The sequence below is a fragment of the Macrosteles quadrilineatus genome, unplaced genomic scaffold (genome assembly GCF_028750875.1).
Source record: "Macrosteles quadrilineatus isolate MER2022 unplaced genomic scaffold, UCM_ALF_1.0 Scaffold_5__1_contigs__length_97177068, whole genome shotgun sequence".
NCBI lineage: Eukaryota > Metazoa > Arthropoda > Insecta > Hemiptera > Cicadellidae > Macrosteles > Macrosteles quadrilineatus.
Window position 1 is genome coordinate 50,495,598 of NW_026542598.1, and position 26,338 is coordinate 50,521,935.

At 36.4% G+C, this 26,338-nt stretch overlaps 1 protein-coding gene across 1 annotated transcript; it reads left to right on the forward strand.

The window, feature by feature from the left end:
- Positions 1 to 413: 413 nt before the first annotated feature.
- Positions 414 to 26,338, forward strand: LOC128994010 (derlin-1-like). The gene is made up of 6 exons (XM_054418201.1): positions 414 to 831; positions 2,259 to 2,370; positions 4,762 to 4,853; positions 6,345 to 6,493; positions 18,644 to 18,754; positions 20,047 to 26,338. The coding sequence occupies exons 1-6, from the start codon at positions 679 to 681 to the stop codon at positions 20,195 to 20,197; spliced, it is 768 nt and encodes a 255-aa protein (XP_054274176.1). The 5' UTR covers positions 414 to 678; the 3' UTR covers positions 20,198 to 26,338.

The following is a 26,338-nucleotide window of genomic DNA, read 5'->3' on the forward strand; positions in this document are numbered from 1 at the left end:
GCTCACTACTACTACGATACGATACCTTCCCGACAGACGACCACGCACGGCCGCCTTAAAAGGTGGCCGTGGCAGTCCGAGTCCGGCAGTGGCTACTCCGTGAGGTCCCAGATTATTGACATCCCTAAAGATCGACACTGAAATAGTCCTATATTGTCGACAACTCATAATACCTACAGTGCCGGTGATATTGGATTGTCTGTTTGTATTTTGAGTTGTCGACAATATGGGACTATTTCAGTGTCGATCTTTTGGGATGTCAATAATCTAGGACCCCACGCAAATCCCAAACCCACCCACACACTTTTGTAAACTCACTATTCGACTCCGTTCCGACTCGACTATTCGAATAATTTTGAGTAATCTTATCTGTGTGTTTAGGCCTTCGAATTTGACGAAACGTAATCGTCGAAATCCCAATCCCAATCCCTACATTTCCCCCTGTCATTGTGGGACACGTGTCCATATGAAATTCAGCTGTTAAACTAAACTTCTAAAAAGTTAAAAGAAAAAGTACAGTCTTCGGAACTTCGGATTTTCGGAATCGTCGCCGATGGATGACGGACGATATTATTTAAGGTTCTAAAACCTGCTGGGTGTTGTGTGAAATTTGACGTGTTTAGGAAAATATAGGCCTAGGCCTACGTTTATATTGTAAGCCTACAATATCTGAACATAATGAGTGAACTTAGTGACTGGTTTAACTCCGTGCCAATATTTACTAGATGGTGGTTATCTCTTACAGCTGGACTCTCATTACTGGGGAGATTTAAACTTCTAAATGCTTACCATCTCATATTGGCCTATGAACCATTGATCCACAGATTCCAGGTGAGTTTCCAGCCTAGATCATAATCTTTATAGGTACTTCAGTATTAAACGGAGGCCACATTTTGTCAGCGCGCTGCGGCGGTTATGTTAGGTTGGGTTATCATAATAGAAAGTATCGCTCGATTCATAACGAAGCGAGGAAAGTCCTACACACATAATATTTACGATAACCCAACCTAACATAACCGCCGCAGCGCGCTGACAAAATGTGGCCTCCGTTTAATACTGAAGTACCTCTTTGTATTATTTTGTAAATTAGCCTAGGCTAATCAAACTACTTCAAGTAGAGTCTAGAGGTTTGATTCTGGGCAAATATCACCCTTATTTTGTTTCTTCATGTCTACGCCACGCCATTTTTGCTGGAAGAGTTAGGCCCCTTCTGTAGAAAGTAGGCCTACTTGAAAGCTTTATGGGAAAGCGGTCAAAATCCATGTTTGTTGTGGATGTATTGGTGTGGGGCAATTGAACTAACTTAAGTTAGTACCTCCCGCATCATAGTCCGAGATGCCAACCACTAGGCTAGTAACACTTTTCTGGTAAATTAGCCAGCCTACTTAACTTAAGAGAACAACTGGAAAAAGTTAAAGGCAATTTGATTGATGGGAATTGTGTTGGATGTTGGCCTCATAGGGATTTGAAGGGTAGCCTATCTCTCATTCTTTTTATTCTTTAGTTGTACGTCCTGTAGTTACTTGTATGTAAGACCGGTAGGCATTCTCTGTGTTTGTGAGCATTGGTTTAGTGAGTCTAACAGAGATTTAATGGTGATCGAGGGCTACAATTGTGCATCTAAGTATGTTTTGCTGAACTAATATTTAAGACCAGAGGTGGCGTCGTTATAAGTTATGCACAATGGGCTGTCTGATTTAACAAGACATAAGACATAAGACATAAGATCGATTTATTTCCTGTAAAACTTACAATATACAAGTCATTGGAAAACGTCAAATTCTATATTATAAAATACATTATAAAATATACATAGATCTATGAATAAAAAGAAATTCCTTCAACATCATATATATATATATGATCAAGATATTGATGTGAGCAATTACTGTATCGAGAGTGACTTTGAAGTTGTAGGCCTATGTGTGAAAGTTAGTATGCAGCAACCTACCGTAAGTTACTGTGGAATTAATCTTAGAATCATAAGGCTATTAACTTATATAGGGTCCCTAATGTTAACCACAATGTTTTCCTGGATGGCTTTGATAGGCTAAATGATAGCCTATATTAATCACAAACTACCTAATTATAGTTTACGCGATTTTAATGTTGACATTCTCACTCAAAGAAAAGCCGGTAATTATTCCGTATAGGTGCCTCCAAACGAATTTTTTTAAATTTTGATAGGCCTACTTCTTAGTAATTTACAGTGGCAAACGTGTAGATCTAGAAAACAAATTAAGGCATATTGTTTTCAGATATGGAGACCTTTTACAGCTCTATTCTTCTATCCAATATCTTCAGCAACTGGATTCCACTTCTTGATAAATTGTTACTTTCTATACAATTATTCAATGAGACTTGAAACTGGTAAGTTAAACACCTACTACTGGTAATACGCTTAGCATTTCTGACATGGCTTGGTTAAAAAATGTTTAACAAGTAAAGTTTGAAAAATCTTTACTTACCGCCAAAACCATTATAAGTTATTTGTTTAGACTATTAATTTTTATTTAAATGTTTTTATTTTATTTTAATGTTTATGCTCTCCTGACTGTAAATAAATATTGTTCTGAGCTAAAATCATCACATAAGCCAATCAACTCACTTGTTAAGGGGAGCTCATTTAGATCTGGCCTCATAATAACTTCTTTCTCAGTAACTACTTTTTACTGAGTTGCTCGGCCCGGTAACTACGCTTCACTACAATTTGCCCGCAAAACATTTGTTCACTGCTGTCTAGTGAGTCCACCAACCACAGAATTAAATTATTTATATTTTTTATTCTGTAATTGCTGATGAGTCAGTATTGAGGTTAGTTCAGACTTCAGAGCAGGCCTACTCACTCGACACTCAATGGTTCACTTAAACAGTTGACTCTATGTTCTGTGTTGCATTTTCTTGCTGTGCGTGAATCTACTCTCATACGATTCAGTTAAAAAAAATTTTTACAACTAAACATATGCAGTTCTACTGGAACGATATTATTAATCAATGGGTTGTTAGAAAGGTCACTCCCCAAACATGTTTTCCATGACAAATACATAGAAAACGCCTTTTTTTTTTTTTTTTTTTTTTTTTTTGAGGCAACCTTTGGCTGCCTTTATTTAGTATTTCCAAGAAATGCATTAAAGTAATTTGTAGCAAATTGTTTTCTCTTTCAGAACCTTCCACTTCGGTTGATTTCCTCACCATTTAAAAGTTGTTTGCAAAAAAGCTAAGCAACCTCTGAATTTAAGTGGTGATTTCGTTTTAATTCTAATAATCAAATTCAGTGATTTTAGCTCTAAATTCAGCATTAAACTCTCGACTTGCCATTAAACTCAAAAAATATTTAACACGTAAGCTAAGGTATACGGAATACCCTACACTACACCATAAAGAAGTAATAAAAATTGTTTCTCTATGCCCCTGTCAGAAGCCTGCCACCTTTAACTCCTGGCCGCGGCCTGGTAATTGGCAACGTCGCAAGTGGGGTTGTTTAGTGTTAGATAGACGTCTCATAAGATAACATGGCAGGAAGGTGACATCAGCTCATTAATTCACACTTTATTGGTTTAAATTTAAATTTACTAACATAAATTTATCAAAATACTGAAAATGAAACATGCAGAATTAAAAACCAAAACAATATGAATTAAATATCTATATCTGTACATTTTAAGCGGAGTCAATATTGTCAAAGTCCAGTAACCAATCTTTCGTAAATACAAAAATACCATTAGCTGCTTCCAAACAAAACAGCTGTTACAACCCTACTTGCGACGTTGCCACTTCGAAGGCCGCGGCCTGGAGTTAAAGGCGGCTGTGGTCAGAAGTAGGGATGCGTGTGGACAGTCAAGTATTGGGCGATTTGAACTAATCAACAACTAGGCCCAGTAACTGGGCCGAACAACTCGACTGCCATACTCAACCCATGTAAACCAGGCTTAAGAATGGTTTCTAATACACAAAGCTCAATTTAACAATATAAACTTTTTCTATTTACCCCTATGTTTGCTCCGTTCAATTGACTGTTATACAATCGAAAGGTGCCAACGCCAACATAGTAACTTAGAATCTATGCATTAAAAGTAATGTACTTTTAAATGTCATTGTAATTCTTTGAATTGCTAACAAAAGACAATAGCGTCTGTCAAATTCATTAATTTCTTTGTGTTTCTATGCTTATGGCAATTTTTATCGTTATAAAAGGGAAAGGCTATGTTACTATCTAGCATCAGCATTTTGTTAGACAGCATCATTAGTTTATAGCCCAATGACAAATGGCATCTCTGTCAAGAAACTGGGTCTTGTGTGAAATGGAACCACCAACCTTCAGATTTGAAGGTGAACCATTTGACTACCCAGGCTTAAATTAATAGTATTTCTGTGTACAGTATCAGAGTGGTTTTAGTGCTTCGCCTAACAACCAGAAGGTCGCCATTTTATCCTAAGAAATGCCAGTATAGTTTAGCAAGTTTTTTAAATGAACTTGCCTGTTCTAGATCGTTTGGCTTTTTATAAAATGGTCATGGCTAAAGAAACAACTGAGTGTTGGTAAGAAAGCTACACAGATCATCTCAGTCCATTGTACACACACCCTACATTACATTCAGATTCAGCTTAAATCAAGTAAAATATGTTCTGCTGTCTTACTAGAGTGATCAAGTGATACATTTTGTAGCCAACATAGACTTATCGTTAAACCATTGTTTAAAAAAAAAACTCATCGTTAAACCATTGTTAAAAAAAAACTCATCATTATCTTTGGTTTCATAGGTCAGTATGCTGGGAGATCCGCTGACTACCTGTTCATGCTGCTCTTCAACTGGCTGGCTTGCGTCATCATCGGCCTTGTCGCTGAGATTCCAGTATGATCCTTTTATTTTGTATTAGGCCTACTAATTATTTTTTAAATTGTACAAAAAAACTGTCTGCAAAATGTATGATTATTGATAAGGAAAATGAGAGACAAATTAACTGTCTTACTCTTTAAAAAAATATACAGCATGTGGAACTGTAAATTATTTGGTTTGCATAAATAGTTGTCAAGTGACAAAAATTTGTTTCACTAAAAAGAGTCCAAGGGTATTGCTAACACTCATGAGTGTTTTATCATCACATCATGAGTGATTATTAGCTGATGTAAAACATAACTGTATGTGATCTTCAAGCTATTATTCCACCCTCAAGCAAAGACTACACACAAGAAAAATATACAATTATGATTTTACCGAATTTCCCTACTAGAAACTAGTTTATTACCGTAGGTGGCTTAGTGAGACATACACACGGGACCAATTTACTTTTTCATTTTGATGTCCCTAGAGGCCAAGTTTATCTTACCCTATACCTTCAAGCCAACTTTCGTCATACTCGGACACAAATTATTTAAGTCATCATATATCTTTTGTTGGTTTTAAGAATGAGGTTATGGTAAATATGACTTGAAAACAGTTTCCAAATTACAAAAAATACCCCCACAGCAGCAAACTTGCAGACTAAGCGAATTTCCATTTGCCTGATTGGATTTACACTCAAATATCTCATTAAAAATATTCTCCGTAACTATTAGGTGCATGAGAACGCTTCAATATACTAAATTGTTTGTTTTTTTGAGCCCTACAAAATGGGCTCAAAATAAATTGCAAAATTTTATTTTTTTAGGGTCAACAATTGGAAAACCCTGCTTTGAACATGTTTGACCGCTCGGATACACAAATTTTGATGTTCGATCTTAATATTCTTCATCCCTATAGATCAATTTGAATTAATCCGTTTAAATGTTTTGATTATCCATTTGGGTGTATGGGGTAATACTTGGTTTTCTTACTTTTGGCCTTCAAAACACAAATTTCACCATTTCTTAAACCATTTTTAGAGAGATAAAAAAACAATTACTGTAATTTGTTTAAAATGTTTTTTTATTAAATTTGTATAATACCTGATTAGGCCTAAGTGTAATTTATTGAAGTATTCACTATTTGACTGTTTAATGTTTGTTGAAATATTATACCAGATGTTTGGTTGCTATGTAAATATCATGTTTACATCCAATATAGAGAAACCCCACTAAAATTCAGTTTCGATCTATTATAGCTTCCGTGTATTAAAACTTAATGCAATATTTCTCCATCAGTTTTTCCTTTCATTATATGTGTTGCAATATTTAGCTTATTGTTCTGCAACTAGTTTAGACTTTTCAAGGAAGTAAGGTTTGAGGTGGAAGATATAACAATTTTTGATTAGAAGCTCAGACGTCAGGGAAAATGATGAGCTTCCGATGTCATGTTCTTATCTTATTTTCACAATCTTTGCATTTTAAAAGTGCCAAGTCTAATTTAAATGTTATATTTTTACAGTTGCTGATGGATTCTATGGTGCTAAGTGTACTCTATGTGTGGTGTCAACTAAACAAAGATGTCATTGTAAACTTTTGGTTTGGAACCAGCTTTAAAGCTATGTACCTACCATTCGTTCTATTTGCATTCAACCTGATCATATCTGGAGGGTGAGTAGGCCTGTACTATAATTTCCTTTAAAGATTTAACAGAATTTTCTCAAATCCTGTACAGCATCCGAAGTGGATAGTGCTCGTCCTCAAATCTGAAGGTCGCTGGTTCAATTCCAAGCGAGATCGTTACCGGACCCAGATGCCATTTGTTATTGGGCTATCAATTAATGATGCTACCGTATGTAATAATAAAAGGATGGCGTTAGATTGTGGCATAATGGTGCCACATTTTGGTGACCTGGTCATGTGAATTAAATTCCAGACCAAATCGTTCTTGTCGGAAACGTTAACTGAACACATTTATTGATGCAGAGGAGACAATTTACCGCAAATCACAGGCCCTAATAGCCAGCTTTGATGATTGTTTCATTAATTAATGCATTTATATCACAGAAATATGTACATTGTTCAACTTATGAAATAATTACTGTATGAGTTGACTGGACACAAAGTGAACTAATATTTTATTTAATGATGAATTACTAATAATGGAAAGAATGTTATAGTGAATTGATACCATGATCTGAAATTACATATTATCAATAATTAGTGCTACGACACAATACCTTAAGGGGGCGTCCCCCCATTTCCCAAGAACTTAGCCTTCCATGGTGTTTGCAGTCAGGAGCACGACACACGACAGACGTTTTTCACTCGTCTTACCCGCTTGCCTCCTTGCGCATGCGCGAGCAGCGGTAGGGGTTGAGATTGGCGGGACATTCAGTGTTGTGGAGATTGACTCCACAAGATCTCCCCCCCTCCCCCGAGCAGCAAAAACGGAAGAAAGGGTGACCTCCATGGTTGGGGTGTCACGTTGGTCCATTAAAAAAAAATATATATGCTGTTGAACACAAGCAAATTAATATAACATATAACAACAGTAAATATACAATAAATAGTAACAAATAACAAATAAATATATTACACAAACATCTGAAACATGAAATATAATATACGAATTCCGGTAACTGGTGTAATGTTGTGTGAGTGTATGTGTGAAAGTGTAAGAGCTCTTGCCTTCCTCCCTCCACAAGTCACAGTTTGCAGGTTCGAGCTGTTGAAATTAAAAAAAATTAAAATAAAGGTTATGGCTCGACCGCAAATTTCAAAAAATATAAAAAATTAGCTAACCTGTGACTGTGTCAGGGGGTTGGCGTGTGGGTGTAAGTGTAAGTGTGAGGCTGTCGGGGCGAGCGACACACTGGCGACCGCTACTGTAGATGACACCTCAGAGAAGTGACACCCTAGACTCAGTGCGCTTCGCCAGTGTGGATGCCGGCGACAGGTGTTAAGTGTGGTGTGAGGGTGGTGGTCTTACAAACTAACTAACCTAATATCACTGGTGCCTGTGTGCGGTTTCATTTAGATACGTGTGCAATGCGGTTTTTGTTTTGGTCGTGTGTTTCAATTTTTTGGATGAAAAAAGGATTTCAATTGAGAGACATGAGCTCTCCTAACTGTTTTCCCTGACTTTGGGTCTACCAAAATTACAGTTACTGGTGAAGTGAAGGCTTGAATTATTAGGGGTTCGGACCAAACTGGTAAAAGTTTAGCATTCACTTTGTTCACTGCGCTACTTTGATGATTTAATCGATACATCACCCAATCACCTACTTTATATTCAACTGGTTGGCGTCCTTTGTTGTATTGATTTGTTCTGGTTTCTCTGGCTTTTCTGAGGTTGCTGTGTGCCTGTGCCCATGTGTGTCTGATATCTATTGGTTGGTCCGGAATGAGACGGTCTAAATTCCAATTTAGTTCAAGGGGGTGATTGATTTGATAGCCTAGGAACAATTCTGCTGGTGAGAAACCGGTGCTGTTGTGTTTGGCTGAGTTTAGAGCAATTTGGAAAAAGTGAAGGTTTGTGTCCCATTGTGCTTGATTTTGAGAGTGATAGATTCTGATGGCTATTTTTATGTTTTTGTTTACACGTTCGGCATGACTGGGATTTGGATAGTAAGGTGTTGTTGTGATGTGTTTAATTCCGAATTCTAGGCACATGTCAGAAAAATCTTTTGACTGAAAGGGGGATGCGTTGTCTGATACTAAAAATTTGGGGAAGGCAAAATAGGCAAAAACTCCTGTTTTTAATAGTGATATGGTGGTTTTGGCTGTTGAATTGCGGGCTGGTAAAAATATTGCAAATTTAGAGAATGCGTCAACAACTGTGAGAATGTATTTGTTTCCTTTTACTGATCTGGGTAACGGGCCAATGTAATCGATGAAAATTTTCTCAAATGGTCTGGTAGGGATTTCTGACGACAACAAACCTACTTTGGTGTTTGGTGCCTGTTTGGCGCGTTGGCAATCTGTGCATGATCGTACCATGTCTGATATGGTTTGTTTTAATGTGGGAGACCAAAAGTGTGGTTCAATCCTGGACCATGTTTTGTTAATTCCTAAGTGTGCTGTACTAGGTGCTAAGTGGTAGTATTTGAATAATAGTGGGATTAAACGGTCTGGAATGACAATGCGGTGTTTGGTTTGATTCGGGGACTTGTGTGTGAGAATGTTGTCTTTAATGAAGTAATTTGGGGGTGGTTTGTTTGATCTGAGAGATTTTATAATTTTTTGAATTGCGGGATCTTCTTTTTGGTAAGTGGGGATGTCTGTGAACGCGTCAGGGAGTTTGAAAAGTAGGTTGACTTGTTGTGTTTGTGAGGGTGGTGTATTTGAGTTGTCAAGCTGTACTTCTTCAAACATTCGCGATAAGCAGTCGGCGACGACGTTATCGCGGCCTTTTACATGTCGTACGGTGAACTGGAAAGAGTTAATTAGTGTTACCCATCTAGCTATTTTTCCAACTTGCCTAGGGTGATTGAGAAGCCATGTTAATGCGTTGCTGTCTGTGTATAGATCAAAATGCCTATGTTCCAAATATGTACGAAATTTGTCGAAAAAGTGTGTAATTGCCAAGGCTTCTAGTTCGAAAGCGCTGTAGTTTTTCTCGTGTTCATTGGTCGCTCGGGAACCGTACGCTACAGGTAACAATGCGTCGTCATATTGTTGGGAGATGATTGCAGATATGCTGTTGCGACTGGCGTCTGTATGTAAAACGAAGGGCAGCTCGAAGTTTGGCATTTTAAGGATTGGGTCTCGAGTGAGTGCGGCTTTAAGTTGGTCAAATGCTTTTTGCTGATTTGGTCCCCAAATAAATTTCTGGCCTTTTTTCTTTAAAAGATTTAACGGTGCTGATATGCTGGCGTAATTGGGAATAAACTTGGAGTAAAATGCTGTCATACCTAAGAATCTAGACACTTGTTTGAGATTTTTTGGAACTGGGAAGGTGTCGATTGGTTTTGTTCTTTCTCTACTGACTGATAACGTGTTATCCTTTATCACATGTCCAAGAAACTCAATTTGATTGGACGCTAAGGTCATTTTGGAAGGATTGACGGTTAAACCTGCTTTGTTTAATCGTTGTAGTACTTCCTGTATGTGAATTAAGTGTTCTTCGAAGGTGTTTGAATATATTACTAGATCGTCGAAAAAATTGTAAATGAATTTAAATTTGATGTCTCCAAAAACCTTATTCATCAGATCTGTAAGAACCATGGAACCATTTGCCAGTCCGAAGGGTACGTAGTTAAATTCGTATTGTGCCCATGGCACAACAAAACTTGTGTATTTTTTGGAATCTGGATGCAAAGGTATTTGATTGTATGCTTGGTTCAAATCTAGCAATGTGTAATATTTAGCTGTGCCAAGGTGTTGGAATGCTGACTCTAGGGTTGGTACTGGTGTGGCTTCAAGTGTCAAGCCTTGATTGAGCGCCTTATAATTAATTACCATGCGGGTCTTACCACCTTTTTTTGGTACTGTGAACGCTGGACTACTAAATTCTGAGGTTGACTCGCGTATGACACCATCTTTGAGCAGTTCCTGTATGTGCTGTCGCAAAATTTCTGTTTTGGGGGGTGAAAATTGGTATGGTCTGCAACGTACTACGTGGTCTGGTTTAATGCTGATACGATATTGAACTAGATTGGTTCTGCCTAATGTTTTGGTAACTGTGTCTGGGAACTTGGACAACAACTTTTCTAACCTACATTGTTGTTCAGAGTTCAAGTTGGGACCGAATTTAGGGGCTGATGGCTCCTGCTTGTCGTCACTTTGTTGCGGTTGACCTAATGACAGAACTAACGGCGTGGTGTATGGAAATGTTATGGAATTTTTTGCTATGTTTATTACTGCTTTTGTTGAATTTAAAAAATCTAGGCCTAATATGATTTCTACGGGAAGGTGACTAGTGATATAAAATTTTTTGGTCCATGCGAGATAATTAACTTTAAAGTGTAGGTGTACGTAATGTGTTAATTTTAGTGGAATGGAGGAAGCTGTTGTAACGGTGGCATTGACTTCGTGTATCTGTCCAACTATAACACCCTTGATTGATCTGACCCTATTTAATAATGCTTTCGATATAATCGAGCATGAGGCTCCTGTGTCGATGAGTGCTGGTATTGAGTGATTGGCTATTTTAATGTTTAAAAGTGCGGAATCATTTAGTGGTGCTGTTATAGATTTAATTTTTGGTGATGATAATTTTTCCTGAGGTTTGTATGCGAAGGTTGGTTTATTGTAACAATTGTTTGTTTTAGCGGTTGTGTGGTTGTGGTAGGGAGAGGGGTAACCGCCTATTGTCCTCCCCCATTGGGGTTTAAATGTGGTTTTGGGTAGGTGTTGAACGGGGGAATGTATGGTGCTCTAGTGTGTGAAGCGTGAGACTGCCTATTGCTTGGTGTGGTATTTATGAGGTAGGTAGTGTGGTTTGGGCGTTGAACTGGGAAGGACTGTCGTGGGGGAAAGTTATTGTTTTGAAAAGATTGATGGTGAGGGGTTCGGGGTTGGAAACTGGGTTGGTTTGGATAATTTCGGGGTTGGAATGCAGGTTGATTTGAGTAATTTCGGGGTTGGAATCTGGGACGGGAATTGGAATGATGATTGAGCTGATGGCTATGAGACGTTCGCTTTTGATGGCTGAATTGATTGCCGTTGGAGGGTGTGTTGGTTTCAGGATGTGGGATGATTGATTGATGAGTGACGCTTTGGGCAAAAGGGGCAATTTCGAGTAACTCCTGTATGCTGGTTATGGGCTTGAGGCCGGCAAAGGTGATCCTGGTTTGGGGGTTTATTCCCCGGAATATGTTTTGGAATATCTCTTGTGGTTGAGTGGATGGGGATAAAATCAAATACGATATTTGGATGTCGCGGACATAGTCAGCCAGGTGCTCATCTGAGGATTGCTGTCTGTAGAGCAGTTGGCTTTGAAGCTGCCTCAGGACCTCGGGAGTGAAAAAATTTTGATTGATGTTCTGTAAAATTGATGACCAATCTGTAATGTGTGAGATGGAGGTCATCCAAAATTGTCTGAACCTATCCGTCGTGTATGGGAGAACATTCATCAAAACAGCTTTGTCTGGTGCGATTTGCATTTCAATGATTTTGTGAAGCTGTTTACAAAAAATCACGACCTGGTTAGGGTCGTGACCAGATGTTCTGGGTATCTCTTTCAACAATTCTCTCACAAGAGGTGGGCATGAGGTTGATTCCACTGGTGAAGAGGGTTTGGCAATCATCTGAATTTGGTTTGAGAAGGCAGCTGTGGTCTGAGCAATGGCATTGAGGGTCATCGACTGTAATGAAGTTATCAGGGTTTGCAAATTGGTGTCATTTAGGTTGGTCGGGGTACACAGGGGTTGTTGGTTGGGCAGCGTTAGGTTCGGGTCGGGTTGAGCAGGTTGCGGGGTTTGGTTTTCAGAGTGGGGTTCCCCGGCAACGCTTTGGCCGGTGCGCGCAGCTTGCTGCTCGCTGTCGCGCGCATCGCCGTTACTATCGGTATTGCTAGCGGTTAAACTGTTGGTAGCGTTGGAGTCTATTATGAATTGGCGGAGAATTATTCTATTTTCTGCCAGTGTGTTTGCTGGATTAAGATTCCAAGTTTTACACTGTGCAATTGCTTCTGCAGCATTTAGATCCTTTACCCAAGAGTGGGTTGAGGGAATATCATTTAATTCGTATATAGGCATATTAATCATTTGAATGAGGGTGGGGGTAGCTTCCCTGTGAGGTCAGTGTGTGTGTAGATTTCAGTGTTCACTATTATTAACATTTATACATTTTTGAACTGCATACATATATGCACATATAGATATATACATACATACATATACACAAGTAGATTGTTTATGAAAGGGTTTTGACTATTGTACTAAAAATAATGTAAGCTATCATACTGATTTGAGCTGGGCTGAGGAGTTATTTTGACAAACTCGACGTGTAATGTGACGGTAATACCTAACTTGTGTATGGTTGTGTGCTAATGAACACACTTCACTTTCCATTGCCATTTGATGCAATTGGAATATTTGAATGAGGTTTGACTTCACCTGGGATGTGGTGAGATTTTATTAATTTTCTGCTTATTTACTTGATCATTTGGTGGGGTAAGGAAATGGTTTGGTTACACCCAGACGCCCTAGTAAATGCGGAACAACAATATACAAGACAGAGGAATATACGCCCTGGGTTCTCTGACCTTTTTGCCACATCTACCAAGACAACCATGCAACGTCGACACTCGTTTTTTTTTTTTTTTTTTTTTTTTATTGAGTGGAAAACCCAGAGTTGGGTAAACAAATACTAGATAACATCGCATTTAAAAATGAAAGTACAAAAATGGTAAAAATAAAATTAATTATGGTGCACCAGGTATGTCCAACATCACGATACACATGACAACAATTTGATACTCTATAACAAATGCAAGCTTTTTTTTTTTTTTTTTTTTTTTTTTTTTTTTTTAACAGGGTTTAGGGTAAGGGTTGTGGGTAAGTTACCATGCAAGTGTGTGTCGTTACAATCCATTGATGAGTTTACATTTAAATGCCAGGGCGGCCAAATCCATAATCCAGTTGTCTGCACCATTATTAATTGCAAGTTGCAGGTGCTTATTACTTATTAGTCAAGTACGACACACTTATTCGGCCATTTATTCATGTGGATATTCAAGGATTGAGAGGGTAACGTGCACTTCTTTTTTTTTTTTTTTTTTTTGCTAGCACTTGTTTATTGAAACTTGAAACAAAATATCATTGTGTATGATGACGTGTAGACACACCTTCTGATATCCCGGTATATAAAAAAATTCCTAGTGGCAATAGGTTCCAGAGGTTGACCCTTGTTTGATAGAGACAAATTCTAATCTAAGCCTAAAGACAGTCTTAAAGCCTGGGTGTATAACTAAGGTAGGTAGGGTTGTGGGTTGGTATCTATAAAACAAAATTATTTTGGTTCAATGCTAACAAGCATTGAGAAGATTGGAGAAGTTAACGACATTGCAGCGACGTGTGCTTGAACAATATCGTAACTCAGGCAAGCGCGATAGGAAGTCGTGTTTGTGAGATATGTGCTGATTGTGTTTTGTAGGATCCTGGAGTTTGCAAAATTCTCCTATTCAGCCAGCTTTGGTTTCAAAAAAAAGAAAAACACATTTTATTTTATTTTACTACTAACTAACATTTATTTTGTCCCTATTATGTTTGATAACTGTTGTGTTAAAATTTCAAAGGCTCTCTTATTCAAATGTAGTTGGTCCAGTCGACGTGAATACTTGTATTGCTGTTCGAAAAATAACTCATTTGTAGACTCATGAAAACACAATCGTAGAATAAAGATGGTTTCGCTTTGCAAGGTTGCGAGAAATTTATTGAATTCGGCTAATCGCTGCATGTGGGAGGGTGAATAAAGATACTTAGGATATATTGGTAAGGTGAGCGTTATAATGTATTGCGGGTGACAGAGCTTAATGATAAGTCGAACAAGTGATGAATATTGTGCGTGTAAATGTTGACTTGGTGTTTGCTTCGCAATGTCATTCGTTGCTGCGAATAAAACTACAATTGGCCTAACACACATACTAGCTAATTGTTGGCGACGTTGTTTTAAAATTGCCTTCAAGTTGGCCGTCGTAGTTCCAGACACTGTTATGCTATTCGAATTGACCTTCAATTGTTGCATGTGCGAAGGAAGTTTATTTAAATAATCTCTGTACCTACAAAATTGGGAATCCCCTACCAATAATATCTCGGGTAATTGTCGTTGCATAATGAATAATGTACCTAACAATATGATGAACAACTTTAATGAGCGAAGCAAATGTAATGAGCAATGTAATGACAAGTTAATGAACAATGTAATGACAGGTCGGAATAAATAGCACAAATTATAGTAATACAAATTATGATACAAATGTAATACAAATGATATGAATTGTGGTGGTAGGCTAAATAGCTACAATTGTAAATCTGTTAACCTATTATGTTTGTGGAATGTTTGTGAATTCTCAATTTTTAGTCTGATGCGAATGACTGTAGTTAATATTGTACAGTGAATGTTACGGCTGTGTTTGTAAACAGTGACGATAAATAACCCGCTGAGCGCGCAGAATACCAGTTCAAGGTCACATATCGTCTGACTCTACTGTCCGCTGCTTATTCAGTTGCTTTGCTCTGACGCTCGGTCTGCTGGTAAGAGTATTACAAGTTGTAAGGTGTTTTGTTGAGAACTAATGAGAATGTGTTTGCAAAATGGTGGTGTAATAAACACAATATTGAAAAAATCCTAGTGACTAAGCAATGAAATTGAATTAAATATTTACCAATTAAATTCACTACAAATACTAAATTAAACTCGTGAATTAAACATACGGTGACATACTGCTGAAAATACACATAAATAATACTGGGTGAACTGAACCTAGTTAAACATCAATTAAAGCTTAATGATTCGTGTATTCAGATTTTCGGGATTTTTATTATTATTTTTTTTTTTTTTTTACGTTTACGATCAATGTTGAACAATTATAACTCTCTAACTCGTGGACATATTACAAAATGTTGCAAAGAATCTATTGTTGCAAAATAGTACCCATTTAAATCTCCTGTCCACAAATAAACAACACTTGATTACACTTAAAACTACGACCAGAGATATTGCTAGATCTGAAACTTCAAATATTGGTAACACAATAAATATTAAATATGACAATTATACAACAATTAATTAGTTACCAAGTAATAGACATGAACAAGATATGAAGTTTCTGGAAATAATCATTAAATTGTGTAGATCCAACAAACTTCCTAGATCATAGTAGAATAAAATATTTATTGCTAGCAATCAAGTACTATTCATTTTTTTGTCCTACACTGATCTATTAATATTTATTTGTATTTTTTGCCTGAATACACAAACTGACAAACTACAAAAGTAACAAAATTAACTATGTGATATTACTATGTGATATTACAACTTACAAACCAGCAGCTACGGGGAAAAATTGAAAAATCACTGGGCCTACACAACTATTTTCCAACTTTGATCGGAGTAAAATATATTTAGTAAGAGCTTGAACTGCAATGGAAACCGCCTCACGTATTGCGTAATCTCGACCGGTCCGCGCATGAGTCACTGTTTCCTGTTGGCTCAGGCTATCACACCGACACGAGACCGCACAACACGTGTAGGCAAATTTTATTTAAAAACATTTTTTGTGACTTCGGACCTGCTGAAATTGCGGTTTGTCTATAAAATTGGATCGAACGCTTTTGCTCTGCTACCACGTGCTGGGCCCATAACCCAGAGGTCCGTGGATCGGAACCACGCTCTGCTACCACTTGTGGCATAATGGTGCCACATTTTGGTGACCTGGTCATGTGAATTAAATTCCAGACCAAATCGTTCTTGTTGGAAACGTTAACTGAACACATTTATTGATGCAGAGGAGACAATTTACCGCAAATCACAGGCCCTAATAGCCAGCTTTGATGATTGTTTCATTAATTAATGCATTTATATCACAGAAATATGTACATTGTTCAACTTATGAAATAATTACTGTATGAGTTGACTGGACACAAAGTGAACTAATATTTTATTTAATGATGAATTACTAATAATGGAAAGAATGTTATAGTGAATTGATACCATGATCTGAAATTACATATTATCAATAATTAGTGCTACGACACAATACCTTAAGGGGGCGTCCCCCCATTTCCCAAGAACTTAGCCTTCCATGGTGTTTGCAGTCAGGAGCACGACACACGACAGACGTTTTTCACTCGTCTTACCCGCTTGCCTCCTTGCACATGCGCGAGCAGCGGTAGGGGTTGAGATTGGCGGGACATTCAAACAGTGTTGTGGAGATTGACTCCACAAGATAGTAACAAGACTAGGGTTTGGACCGTTCTCTTACAACAATATGTAAATGCCAATGGCTGACACAAAAATAAATAGCCTACAAGCATTATGTAAAAATTACAGAATATGGTATGATTTCATGATTCTGAGTAGGCATAGTAAAATAATTTATAAATAAAAATACTTTTTAAAAATGCTACGTTTTTAAACGCACTAAAAAGTAAGAAACGATTTATAAATATGTTGAGAGAATAAATCTTGTATGATTTAAAACGGAAAACGTGGGGCACATGCTAATTTATAATTAACCTCACCTATTGAACTATTATGATCTATTGCATGCGCCCCACGTTTTTCGTTTTAAATCTTACAAGTATTTATTCTCTCAACATATTTATAAATTATTTTCTACTTTTTAGTCTTTTAAAGTAAGATGTTAAATCTATTTTATATTGCCTCTTAATACATAACCAAAACCTTATTACCTGTAATCAGATGTTTTATCTTTACTTTAAAATGCTTGTTCTATATTTTTAGAATATCTCGGGAGCAGAACCTGTACCTCTTAACCTCTGCTCTTCGAACTGTCAAATTTAAGTACTTACATCTGACTTAAATTAATTGATATATTTGCATTTTTCAAAATGTAAACATGGAAAATTTGGAAGCCTATGGGGCATAGCCCAAGGGAAATATGAAAATTAAATTATATTATATTGCTTTTTCATCCATTTGTGAGCTATGTTTCATGTTTCAAGTATCTAGCTCATCGGAAAGTTAGTATAAAATTGATTGCAAAATTTGTACCGGACAAGAAAGCGAGCTAATAAAAACGTTTTAAAACCCTTTGGTCATCAGATAAAATCCAACCTTTCTCAATTTGTAATCCAAATATACAGAACCCTTAGCAAATCTATAATTTAGAAAACTCCTATAGGCCCTACTGTTGTTTTAGAAATCCTTGCCACAATTTTTCCAACAATAAAACTTATGAAGGTCGAGCCCATAAGAAAATTTATTAAGTTTCATACTCAGTTTAGTTTAAATTATGTTGAGTTAATTTAAAAAATGAAACCCTTTTGTTAATTCATTATTATTTTCCTTTGTTCTGTTATAGCAAGTTGCACTGGATATTCAGAAATTACTAATGTTCTAGCAAAGTTCTTTCAAAGAAAAAATATTTGAATGAATAACGTAGAATTTAAGTGAACTAAGTCAGTTAATCTCATTATAAGGCTAGCATTATTTCATGATCATTGTATAAGTTTCATTCATGTTAATATTAGCTTGAAATTGTCTTTACAAACTACTCAGTTTTTTATTTGCCCACGTTTGAAAAATTAATGTACTTTTGACACTATTGAATTTTAGCTCATACAGTAAAGCTAAATTATCTGGATTAATTAATCCAAATAACTGGTGAACTGGATTTACATTTGATTTTAGTCTTAAAGTATACGTACAATTCAAACGGGCCATATACATTAATAATACAGTATGGTAAACTGTCTTCTAATACATCTGACAATATGTTTTATTAATAGGCTCCTAAGTACAAGTTTTGTACTGTGAATGGTAGATTTCCAAAAGATAAAAAATCAAATGGAACTTAATATATTTAACTTATCATCACACTCAATAAGACACATACAATTGCCATATTCTAGCTTACTATTGTTTAAGGCTGCTGACAAAAGAAATTGGATGAAAGATGCTTTATATTTCCAGGAGAGATTCCGAGCCCTCCAAATAGCTCAAACCTGAACTACAAAGTTAATATTTACAAGGAGGAAATCACAAATGTGCATATCTTTTACTGGATTCAAAATCGTTAACTCATTTTTACCAAATGGGCGGTCCGATTGGTTATCTGATTTTCAGATAACTGACGCTCTAAAGGCCAGGATTGTATTTCCTGTAATAAGCTGTGATTTGGTTTTGCAGAGGCATGATGGAGTTGGTGGGTATCGTGGTTGGCCATGTTTACTTCTTCCTCAAGTACAAGTATCCTCAAGAGCTTGGTGGCCAGGAGTTTATTACCACTCCGAGCATATTGTGAGTATCACTGATAAATAAGTTGTTTTAGAACTCTGTAACTCATCTCATGAAAATTACTTAGTTAAAAAAGTTAATATTTTGTTTGAGGGGAAGACATCTTAGCTACCAATCAGTTCTAAGATTAACCATTCTTAACGATATACTTGTGAAGCCAAAGTTCAGGGTAACTGGTTAGTTTTCATTTTGCCTTGTATTACAGCATCATCAGATGTTACAGAAACTAATAGTTGGATTTCAAACAACAAACCAACTGAATAAAAAAAGCTCTACCGTTAAACATTTTTAACTAGCAATGACCGCTTGTTTCTCAAACAGTTAGCCATGCATACAGTCTTGTTTTGTACTAGTTTTGACTAAATTATTTTTGTACTATCGCTTTGTTATAGTCGCTCTTATTATTGCTATGTTCTAATATGCTGGTAACAGTTGTAACTTCCCAGAAATACCCCCGCCACAGCAAACCTGCAGACTAAGTGAATTTCCATTTACCTTGCTGGATTTCTACTAAAATATCCCCTTAACCCATTCCGCTCAATTAGCGGGGGAGCCCCGCCGTTCGTCATGGCCAGCATTGTGTGACTGATTATCCAGCTGCTAGAAACACTCACATGAGCTGGTATCTCAAGCCGCTGGAGGGTTTAAACAGTTTAATATTACAAGCGCTTGAAGAGTCACTAGCAGCTAGCAGGTCATGTGACCACCCAGCTGTGGTCTCTAGCGCCATTCCAGCTCCGTCTGAAAGTATCGTGCTAGTTCTCGCAATAAGAAAAATTAATTTAAATTAATTTAATACATTTAAACTAATCAAGAACCAATGTAAAAGTTCATGTAAAGAAATGTTGTCATGCATTGCCATAATTTTCTCGTTACGATTGCTACATCTCACCTATATAATTGACTATGTGCATATAACCTACGTTTACATTTAAGATTTTCTTTTTACTCCTAGCGGACCGTCCCCCTAAAGAGGTAGCGCATCTTTGAATAACGTGTTAAAATGATCTTAATCCCCAGTAACTGTCTACCAAGTTTTAAAGCTCTATCTTTATTACTTTTTGAAATATTTAACCGTCCCAGAACTTTTTTTCTACCCTGTACATGATAAAAGGCATACAAGGAAATAACATAAAATCAAAAATGATTAATAGAGAAATTAACAAATATTTTGGGGTCAATGGGTAAAAAAATCTTTGACATGTTATAAAGGATCAATACAGAGCACCATTGTCAAATTTGTTCATCTAAGTCTAGGATCAACAGGCACATTTTTAATGTATTCGTTGTTTCAGGTATCATTATTTCCCAAATGAAAGGGTGATGGGAGGTTTTGGAGCCGTCCCGACGAGGAGGGCGGGAGGCGACCCACCACCCAGACCCGGGGGTGGAGGCGGCTGGGGCGGATACAATTGGGGGCGGGGCAATGTACTAGGCGACCGCTAGCCTACCAAGACTGATAAGTGTGTTTGCCGCACTTAATATAACTGTTAAAGTGAAAGATTTAGACCACTGTTTTAACTTATTTTTTGTTGTCTTAAGAACTGTATTAGTGTTTATAACAGGCGGTCCATAAATAACGGCCTTTTTTTAGAATGAAGATGAGTTTAGAAAAATAACATTATTACTTACTTTATTAATATAGATATGTTACACATAATTGGATGCCGATTTCATTCATAGCAAATTATGTATTTCAAATTATCTCCACCGATGTCCACACATGAGTCCAATCTTTTTTTGAAAATTTGACTTTTAACCTGCAAAAGTCTTTGACTAAACATCAGATGGAATCTAGGATGGTCACCTAGATTGAGCTTCTGTGCTACAACCAGTATATTGGGATGGAAATGCAAATACGGTTGCAAAATAAGTTGTAAACTGGAGCTAGAAACACCTAGAGCAACAGAATTTTGTCTTGCTGATCATTTCGGACTTAGAAGAACAGATTCTCGTACTCTTCTGATGTGGCCCTTCTGTACATACATACTTTGATCCCCAATTTAACATCCATTTCAAGAGACAACCCCACCATGACAATTAGACATTAAAATGGTTTCGAAACAATATCTGGCCGGATGGGCAACAATCACAAACTTATTTTTATATTAAAAAATAAGTTTGTGATTGTTGCCCATCCGGCCAGATATTGTTTCGAAACCATTGCAAACATATTGCATATTAGCATCAACAGAAATGGCACGACAGAATAACATCTGTCCAACGAACCATGATTCATGAAACGGCATAATATGTGTTGTTTATTGCTACAATCAAAATGTTATGCATGATAACAGCTGAGTACTGTGATACCTATGTTTAAAACCATCCGTTATTTATGGACCAACTGTTACATAATAGATTTTAAAATTGGTATGTTGCCAATGACCAAAGCATGTATAAGTTTAATATCCGTGTTCTTGTGGTTAATGTAAGTACAAAGTTCTTGTTTGCATTTGGTTTGTTCAAAATAATAGCAACATTGTGTATGCCTAGTTGAGCTAATCAGAAATTAATATTTTGAAAATACAAATGCTGCCAGGAGTTACATAAAGGTTACATAAAATGAAACAATGAGAATGAATTCATAAAACCTCCATGGATTGAAACCTTAACAGTTTTAATGTCGATGAATGGATTATCCTCAGAACCAATCTGCAGATAAGGTTTTATTTATATTTATTTTACAATGTATATCGCACATTCTTTCTTGTTAAGTTTTTGCAATTCAGAAATGACTCGATTTTTATGAATTTTTAGGTGACTATTAATACACAAAATAGTCACGCAAAATTGCTATTATGTTAAGATTGATGTTTTATTTATTTTATTTTCCTATACGTTTTTTCTTCTAATTGTTGTATTAAATATGTGTTAAACATATAATTTTGAAACCTACACAGGTTTATTAAAAAGTCAAAACCAGATTTATTTTTATTTTACTGTAGTTTATAACATTTTTCAGCCACAATTAGATAACAAGCTAATTATAGCTAGGTAACTCAATTAAGTGCTCATCTGGTACCTAATCAAAAGATCAAGAATCAAGAAACTTTATTTCCACAAAATGCAAAGGTTACATTACTAGAAAACGTCACCTTAGAATAAGATAAAGTACAAGGTTTCTTACAAATATAAACAATTTCCCGAAACTCCCCATGCAGAGAAACAAAACAGCACACTTCACTTGGCATAACAATTTAAAAAATTTACTTACAAATTCTTCTTTTAGATAAAATAAATCTTTAGGCCTGTACAAAGGGTCTGCCAAAAGGAGCCCCTCAACCCCTTTCTTGAATTTTGGGTCTGGCAGGTTCCGAGCTTCAAAAGGAAGTTTATTAACAAACTTGTAACTAAGTACATCATTTGACATCTGAACCTTACTTAACTAACATGTGGTAAATTAAGATCATTTTCCTGCGTGTATTGTAGGAATAGATGTGGCCTCTTAGCTCATGAGAATTCCACTCCTTGATTTTGAGCAAAGACTGAAAAATATAAAGGTTACAAACGGTCATTATGTTTTCAACTACAAGTATTGGTCTACAATGATCCAAGTAATCAGCACCAGCTACTATTCTAACTGCTTTCTTTTGAAAGCGCAGAACTCTCTTGACCCCAGATGCGGGCACCCCAGAGCCATAAAATAAAATACTCTGAAAGAAAGCAATACAAGAAGTTTTCAGCCAGTCTTTTGGTACAAAATATCTTAATCTTCTGAGTAGACTCAGAGCTCTGGAAAGTCTAACACAAACATGGCTAATCTGTTCCAGTTTACTTTGAATTCCAGTTTACTTGGAAATCTAGAAGTTTGACAGATTTTCATTATAAAATGGAGATGTCCGTTGGAAATAAATAAATAAATTATGTTCTAAATTTCTCAGACTAAAGATTATCAACTTAGTCTTAGTTTCATTTAGAAAAAAGTTATTTGCTTTGAACCAGGCTGATGCCCCCTCAATAGACCGTTTCATGGCTTCCTCAATATCTCCAAGCTCATTGCTAGCCTCAAAGTAGTAGTTTGGTGCCCCAAACACAAAGCGTGATCATTTAGCATAACATTAAAAAGTAAGGGACCAAGAATTGAGCCCTGAGGTACACCATGGGTCAATTGCTGTACACTGGATTGTCCCCTTAACACCATAGAAATTTAACTTTCCCAGGAGAGTGTCATGATTAATCATGTCAAAGGCTGATGTCACAAAAAGTGGCCCCAGCAAAGCCCCCATCCTCAAAATACTGAAAAGCAGCTTTTATTAACTTATCAACTGGGCCTGAAACCAAACTGGGCAGCTGATAAAAAATGGTTTTCCTACAGTTACCTAACAATGTACATGTTCTCTCACTGATATGAGAAAGCAAAGTGGCCAATTCGTCAACTAAAAGATAATGTGTAATCAATCACTCCACTCCAGTTACCGAAACCGAAAACAAACTCACTCTGAAAACTAACACTCTTGTGTGTGTATTATGTGTTAACCATGAACAGCTGTAATTAATACAAATTATTCGTCTGTTTAAGTAAACAAAATATTTTCTTCATAAGAAATGCATTGGGATTTTGATGGCCTGAGGGGCAAAGCCGAGGACATTACAGGAATTGGTGAAACGGGCCGTCTCCACAAAAAATACTTAATTTTGTAAAAATACGTACATTATTAACGGAGGAGTAGTATTTCGTAGAAATCGCCTGCATGTATTATATATAAGGATTCTCTGTCAGGTTGGAATTACAGTACCTTTCTTGTGAAATGGCACAACCCTAGCAATTTTAAAAACATAGAGGAAAATATCTTTTAATATACAACAATCTATACAATATGTTAAACGCCGATCTCAAGAAAAGTCGGCTTTTTTGTTGGATCAAAACTGTACCCAGCTGTTCTTAATCAAATGGGTTTTCAAAAAAATTATCAAGGCTAAAAATACAGCGAGTTTTCGAGTAAAAACCTTGACGCATCTCTCGCCACTTACACATGTTTGGGTTAAAATACGCCTAGTGGCATTTCTAGCCTAAATGGTTGATAAAAATGAAAAACTTATCAACATTTTTACCATGCCTAGAGTATTTGACCCTAATGCTGAGCCACTGATTGGTCTATTATTTGAGCCTTATTACACGAGGTAGCCAGCGACGAAACTGGCTGCTCAGTTCGTCATGGGGCATTGATTCTTATGTATGCGATTACAAGAGGATAGCCAACGACGTAGCCAGACTTTGGTGACCGGCTGGCTACCAAGCCCCGTCGCCACTGGCTATAAAAAACCGGAAACATTCTGGCTACTGACTTGGGCTACTAGGTTTGGTAGTCAATGTGTCACCAGCTACTGTTGCTGGCAACGTCGCCAGGCTACCTCGTGTAATTTGAGCCTTTGAGCTTCCCACCTAATATGCAAACCCCACACAGCCAGAAGTTGTTAGTTGATCCATATTGTCGAGAATGTTCGATTTTAAGTTATATATATATATATATATATATTTCAGTTCCTTATTAAATTCCGAATCACTTGGTGCAAGTCCAATGCATCTACAATTTTGTTTGTTAAAGTTATACGACTTTGAATAATTTATCTATGTAAAAAGGTAATTTTGAGAAAAATATTATTTAACAATTTCAAATATGCATAAAAACAGATTTTTGTTGTATTTAAGAAACGATTTTGGTATCAAAAGAAAGTGTATAATGTCCTCTTTGGAGGCAATACCAATTTTTGTCTTAACTCACAGTAGTTTTCATTTAAATTATTACTAGTGTACCTGTTGCTCGAATTCGAGCAATTTAAAGCATTACAGGCGTTATTTTAAAACAAATAACGGTCATAATTTCCGATGACTTTATAAAAGTCGACTCAAAGATTATGGAAATACTCACGATGTACACAACAGTTAGATATAATCAAAATTGTTTGTAAATATCTTATCTTTTTTCAAAAGCTGATCTTGTTTTTTAGAGTTTTCTACAAATGTTTCCCACTCATAGCCGCATTAGGTTCTCTATAATAATGATTATAAATGAAGAAAAAAACATTATTTCTATTTCTTCTAATTCAGTTTTATTTTTAGTGGGCCTATATCAAATTGTCCATGATTTCAAGTTTTATCCCATAGTAATAATTACACCAACCCAAGTATCGTCTACAGATGCAATACGCCAAAGAATATCATCTACGTGCAACACGCCTACGTACAATCTCCAAAAAGTGGTAAAAAAAAGGCAGAAACCAACCCATACAATAGACATAAGTTAACTCCATAAGAAATAATTTTAAGAGTTACTGTGATATCAGGATTTTCCACTGATTTGGATTGCACATTATAACATTACAACATTATTGCAAAACATGACACGATTCAAAAGACAATTGATTTTAAAATCAGAAAAAAAACTTTGCAAATACTTCATTTTGACAAATTCAGTAAATCACAATTTAAATATTAACAGCTGTATCATTAAAAAGTAGTGTAAAATTATGCATATGGTCATAATGTAAACTAATCTGCTGAGGGAACTTTAAAGGCCTCAGGGGCAGAGCCCCAAGAGAATTTACCTCGTTTCTCTTTTGATGGCTCATCTACAGACCAAGACCTTTCTTTAGAGACGCCTACCAATTTTCTACGCCCAGTCGTTCTCTGAAATTAGCTGTGACAAAAACCCGTTTTTCCCCCATAAGAATAACATGGGATGGGAATTTAAAGGCCACTGGGGCAGAGCCCCAAGGGAATTTACCACGTTTCTCTTTTGATGGCTCATCTACAGACCAAGCCCTTTCTTTAGACACCTCTACCGAGTTTCTACGCCCAGCCGTTCTCTCAAATTAGCTGTGACAAAGAAAAACAGTTTCAAATTAATATATAGATTTTACTGATGCATGTCATAAAAATCACATTCCAGAAAAAGGACCTCTTGTCGGTCCTATGCTATTTCTCTATAACATAAAAAAGGTACCTCTTGTCGGGACCGCAAAATTTGTGAGATATTTTGTCCTCCCTCTCCGTAAACTGAACTTTGTTGTAGTACTCTAAATTTCCACTAGAATGCAGGACAATTCATTTTTTGGACTAAAGTCTGTTTATAAAGTGAATATTAGAAATGGGACCTCTTGTCGTTATGACGAATTAACATTGAGCGACAACAGATACTTTTTCTCAGACCGTGCGCTAACAAAATGATTTATTTCGACCTTTTACATCTTCGATTCAATATTTTAACCAATACTGTCCTGTTCCGTGTTAAACAAGGTATAACAATCGATAAAAAACCGAATTTCAATATTTTTAACCTTAATTACTTATATCGGCAGTACTAAAAATTTTGAATCGCCGACAAGAGGTCCCTTTTCGCTTTCCACATAACACATATTTTTTTATTTTTTATTCATGTAAATGGTTATTGATTTTTAAATTTGATGGAATTAACTAAATACTCACTTACATTTGACGATCATGCAACTGTTAATCATATTCTTTTGTATATAGGAAATAAGCCATACTTATTTTTATCATAACTTTTTGTTGCTTATATAGTGTTACATTAAAGGAGTCACACTGTTTTAAATTTGTATATAAATAAATATACATTATTTGTT